The 5,903-nt window shown below is 39.9% G+C and overlaps 1 protein-coding gene across 1 annotated transcript in view; it reads right to left on the bottom strand.

Annotated features, from left to right (window-relative positions):
• The window catches only part of RGS6 (regulator of G-protein signaling 6), a 772,987-nt gene that overhangs the window by 723,956 nt on the left and 43,128 nt on the right, over positions 1–5,903 (bottom strand). The window contains exon 2 of the mRNA XM_019519132.1: positions 4,884–4,988. Within this exon, the coding sequence (XP_019374677.1) occupies positions 4,884–4,967 (84 nt within the window). The 5' untranslated portion in view covers positions 4,968–4,988. The remainder of the gene's footprint in view (positions 1–4,883; positions 4,989–5,903) is intronic.

Below are 5,903 nucleotides of genomic sequence, written 5' to 3' on the forward strand. Positions count from 1 at the left end.
TTTTTTGCCAATTTTTTTTTTTTTTTTTTTTTTTTACTGATAATGACTTACACAGATTCATTTTGTTTATTTACTGATACCAGATGGTGTCAGTGAACACTTCCTCTTTTGATATGGTCCACAGAGCTTGAATTTTTAAGGGCAAGATTATTGGAGAGATGGGTAACTGGGCTGTATGAAATTGCACTTATAAGCAAGCAGTGCAATCAGCAGAGTTTGGATTTCAAGAAAAAGTGACAGCCATGTAAAATCAATTGGATATGTTATGTTACTGTTTGTTAAAGAATGTGTTTTCTCTATTCCTAGCATCTTTTCGCATGTGTCCCTCTTGCTATAATGACCAAAGAAACACTAATAAATACAGGGCAAGATCCTACTAACTTCCAGGAAAACCCTTTTGTATAGACAATGCCTATTCCCATGAAAATTGGACAAAATTTTGTCCAGGGGACAAAAGAATGGGTGTTACATACAATTTTTAAAATTGTCTTCTAACATCAGATGCAACTATTAGGGCTCTGCAAAATTTCTCCAGCCATTTCATTTCAACATTGTTGAAACAGCAAAATCAGTATGAAACAAAGGCCGTCGAAATAGCCTCGAAACAAAATGAGGCTGGTCGAAACATTTTGAAAGTCAAAACATTTTGACCATAGGCTGGGGATGGGAAGTCAGTCCAGCTGGGCTGACCTGCCAGCCCCAGTGCAATATCCAGCATGGGACTGGGAGTCAGCCCAGCTAGCTTGACTTCCCATCCCCCGCGCTAGATCCCCATCCCTGGCACTAGATTGGGTGGGGGAGCAGGAGGCAACCCAGCTGGGCTGCTTTCCCAACCCCCGCACTAGATCACAGCCCAGCTGGGCTGCCTTCCAGTCCCCGCATCATCTAGCACCGGGGATGAGGGAGCAGCCCAGCAGGGCTGACTTCCATCCCTAGCAAAATGTCAAAACAGCTTTAAAATAGCCTTTCTGTTTTGATGGAATGGAACAGAACAGCTGTTTTGAATCAAAATGAAATTTGAAATGGAACGCTGTTCCGTCAAACCATTGAAACTCAAGGTAAAATGGAACAGTACCATTTTGCAAAGCCCTAGTAACTATATCAAAAATAAAAACAAAACCCCACATCTTTGCCATGTATTGCCAGAACTATAAGAAATGCGATTGCTACTTTTTATTCACAGCTAAGTACATGAATGGCAGAAACCCAACATGGTTTCCAGAGTATAATTAAAATTCTCAACTTGTCCAAGTACTCAATAAAAAAAAAAACAAACTACAGAAGGCATTTGTTATAATGCCCATATCTCCTGGGTACATTCTCTCTTATGAGATATAACTTGAGGGATATAGGAATATAAGAGGTGCACCAAAATATTGGTCTATATCGGATCAGCACCAAAAAAAGGGAAAATTGGCATTATAGGCAATCAGCTTTTTTTGGACCGCAAAATTCCCCATAGCCCTCCATAAACCCCTTCCCAGCACCACTGCCTCCTGGCTCACCCCTACCAACCCTGAGCCCAGCCCCTCTGATAGGAAGAGGCCAGTGCAGCCCCTGGCCCGGAGCCTGCAGCAGGCAGCCTGCCCTCACCCTGCACACAAATCTAGGGAGGGCACATTCCCCCCATGCCTCCCCTGGGGATGCACAAAGTGGCCAGGAGCTTCACCCCCCACACACACTCTCCCAGGCCCCACCGGATGAGCCACCTGCAGCTCCATCCCATGCCCCACCCGGGCTGGGCAGTGTCTGCCCCTGCCCCACTCCCTTCCTCACCGTGGGGGCCTTGATCTTCCCCCCCCCACACCCCTTCCCTTTCCCATGCCCCTTCCCCTCACAGATTTACTAGCTGGATGCTGGTCTCCATGCTGCCAGGCTGCGTATCGGCTAGTGGATACGGATCAGCTGATGTGACTGGTGAATAATTAGCCAAAATAAATCTTTATCAGTGTACCCCTAGAGGGTGGCAAGTGCTTTAGCAGACTGGAAGTCCACTTTAGTGACTGGGTTGAGAAGCACCATCAAACTTCAGAGTTCTTTTGTGGTAATGGGAAGACAGGAAGTAGGCTTGCAGGTCCTGGAACAAAGTACTAGAGATTGACCATTCCACATTCAAGAAGCACATATTTTATCTGCACTGATGGGTTACATCTGAAGAAAGTAAAATTAAAACCTTCTTTTCAGTTAACATGTATTAGCTAACGTGAATCCCAATTTATTACGTGTGGCTAAAGCTTCAAAAGATTTTGATGTGCTGACAGCTCTTACCTTCCAAATTTGAAAAATGTCTTTACCAAGGTGTTTTTCATTGAGCACTCATGATTAGACCATTTGAAAAGGAATGAGAGGAGAGAAAGAGACAAGCAATATCTGGGAGAGAGAGGATGTTGCTAAAAGAACATGACAGGCTTATACTTTTCCACGGGGTTTTAGATCTGGAAAAGAATATTGGTCACGTGTTTAGCTTTTCCCCAACAGTAGTCTTTTATATATAATTAATATACTTGTTACTTATTGTCAATAAGGTTTTTAAAGTCAGTCAGCAATTTGAATGTGCTTTTATTAAGAAATAGAACTTATCACCCCTAAAAAGAAAAGTATGATCTTCAAAAAAATCACACAACAGGAAAAACAACATCAGAGCAATATTAATGTAACATACAGAACAGCATGGTACTGGATGATGTGCAGGACATGCTAATCTACAGATACCTGTACCCTTTGATGGAGTGTGTGCATGGAATACTGATAGTGCTGACACTTGATATACACAAGTGAAGAAAAATCAATCAAATGGTAGGAGCATATTTTTCTGTTAATAGGTGCAGCACACAAAGATTATTTTCCAGTGACGATAATGAAATAGCAGCAGCCACAGAAACTAAACAAGATTCTAAGGTAAATGTCATGGGATTAGGTTTCAACATCAAATGCAATAATACTGATTAACATTTTCAGGACTGGACAAAAGGTTCTCAGGTACAAACCCACAGCTGGGACCCCAGTTCTGGGTACTGAGACCAGAAAACATGGAGGCTTCCTTCGAAGCACAGGCTCCAAATCAACTTGACACTGCTGGTGTTTGGACCTCTAGCAGGGCTTGGACAGTCATATCAGACTGTAACCCACTACAACTACTTTTAAATTAGCAGATAAATTGACTTTATACCACATTTTAAAAAGCAAGCAAGCAAATAAAATCTTGCACATTACCAAAAGTACAGTACCAGGTCCACAGCTTTGTTGCTAAAGCTTGCATGCAACAACAAAACACAAATCATTGTTATCTGAGCAGAAAGCTCTAAAACTGATGTTCTGGATTCAGCCCAAATTATCTGAATAATAGTCACAAATCATAGACTATGACATAGAGCATATCTATAGCTCCTGTATTAGGTGAAGAGCTGGGTAAAAATAATTTACCAGTAATCCAGCATTGTACTACTTATTCAAACTTAATATGTGCTGAACAACAACATAACATAGTAGAACGCTGCAAACTTCTCAGAGTACAACTGAACACAATTGCAGAAAATCTTATTATTGCAAGAAATTTCATTTTCAGCAGAACTGTACAATACTTTCCCCACACAATATAGGACGCATTTACAATATTTTGCTATTTCTTATATAAAGACCTAATTGTATAGTCCATAGATATACAAATATTAAAATAAAACAATGCTCTTATAACTAGGTTTTTTTTAAAGGTTGCTTTTCCCTTCAGCTTTAATAAGCTTCCCAAAGTACTTCAGAAAGTGGGGTTCACTATAAATTTTATGAACTAAATTTGATACTGCCAGCTGAGCTACATCATCACTCAGGATTTCAAGTCATTTACACCTCCACTTAAAACACTATGTAGGTCTTAAATAGATGTGTCAGTTATCTCAAGCTAGAGCATTCTTCATCCTCTGAAAAATGTATTTTAAAGAAAACTCAGAGACTTTTTTGAAAATAAATAACAAAAATAAAAATGCAAACCTCTTCAATAATTTAACTTGGAAGAGAGATCAAAGTCAGTACTCTCATTGCAGATCCAAATATTCATGGGTCTAAGCTGTAAGTCGCAATAATTAGGTGGGTGACTTCAGGATTTAAACATTAATCAAGATTCAAATCACAGCACAATACACACATGTCCAAAAACACAATTGCATACGCATACACTCCAGGGAAGGGACACTTCCCTCCCACTCCCCCTTCCTGGGCTAATATTCTACAAAAATCTGTCCATCTGTCCATACAGTTAATATGTCATGATTATTAATGGTACTGTGTACAGTGTCCAGGAATTAAAATACATAGTTTTACCTTTTGCCCGATTTATTTCATTCTAGCATATACGGTGTTTTCTATGGTTAATAATTAATAAGGCAAAGGCAAGTGACAACATTTAATAATATGCAAAAGCAACTGCAAATTTTGTAATGGCAACCACCATACGGAAGAAGAGATAATGTACTTGAACAGAGGTTTGGTTGTGTTTTTTAAATAATGTATATTTCATAAGGATTGTGAAGTATATACAATTTCAGAAACATATTTTTAGGAATTAAAAAGGTAAATGAAATAAGGAAGTGTTGCTTCACAGCTAACACCACACACACACAAACAGCAATTAATATTAGAATCAGAAGAGGCATTACATTTCACACAAAATAATTTTATATATGACACTGAAAAAAAACCCCAACAAAATACTTCCATGCATAGAGAAACCGATACTACCTGTCAAATGTTATAGAACACTTGCTGTCCTAAAAACATTAACAACACACCGCTCTACCAGAAAAAGATAGTGTGCCAAAAGTGTCCTCCTATCTCTAGCCAACAACAACAAAGAACTTTTTTTTTTAAATGAACAAACCCAAATGCATTACCTTTCTGTAGACAATCATATTTGGAGAGCTCTCCTCTGGGTCAGACATTTCCACATTACTCTGATCACTGGATCCTTGAGCCATGATGAAGAATTGTCACTCAGACTGCAAAGACAAGAATAGAATTCAATTAAATACCAAGTAACACAGAAGCATGATAAGGATACATTCCAAATTCAAAGACAGATGGACAAGAAAGAAAGGGAAAAAGAAACTGCACTCTGGTTTTATTCTTACACTGGTTCAAGACACACACATACAAGCACATGCAGAATACCTCAGATATGTAAGACCGAGAAATGTTTTGATCTTACTAATATAAAGTACACTACTCATAGAGCAAATAAGTAGTCACAAACAACTGTCTTCAGAAAAAAAAGCATTCTTTCCCTATTTCCAGCATGATGTTTTAAGCCCCGTTCCAATAGGCAGATGAGAGTTGTGCACAAAACCTCTTATCCTCATGATAAGCACACCAACACTATGGACTAGTGCAGGGGCAGGCAATTATTTTGGGTGGAGGGCCACTTAAGTTTTGGTGAGGTGTTGAGGGCTGCATGGGTAGTCCCACCCTTGACAGTTGCCCCACCCCCTTGTTGCCATCTTGGGACTGGAAGTCCCACTTGTAACCCTTGACTTTTGCCATCAGAAGTCCTTCCCTTGCCCCCCGTAAATACTCCTTTTTGGGAGGGAGGATTGCCATCTTGGAACCAGAAAAAAACCAAGGCATACACTAAAAGTCAAACATCTACTATAACATACTTTAATATTATTACAAAAAATATTTTGTCATGATTTGTGTTTGCATAATAACGCAAAAACAAATTCTTAATTTTGTATATTGTGGGGGGAGGGTATGTGCATGTTGTGTGCAGGGTGTGTGGTGTGTGTGTGGTATATGTGGTATGTATGGTGTGCGGTATGTGTGTGCACAGCCCCAGCAGGGAAAATGCCTGGCTCCAGCACATGGGTCTGTGCAAGTGCAGGGTCTGTGCATGAGTGGCAGGGAGCGCTGGTGAT

Source organism: Gavialis gangeticus, unplaced genomic scaffold (assembly GCF_001723915.1).
Source record: "Gavialis gangeticus isolate Ggan-Ray unplaced genomic scaffold, GavGan_comp1, whole genome shotgun sequence".
Taxonomy (NCBI): Eukaryota; Metazoa; Chordata; order Crocodylia; family Gavialidae; genus Gavialis; species Gavialis gangeticus.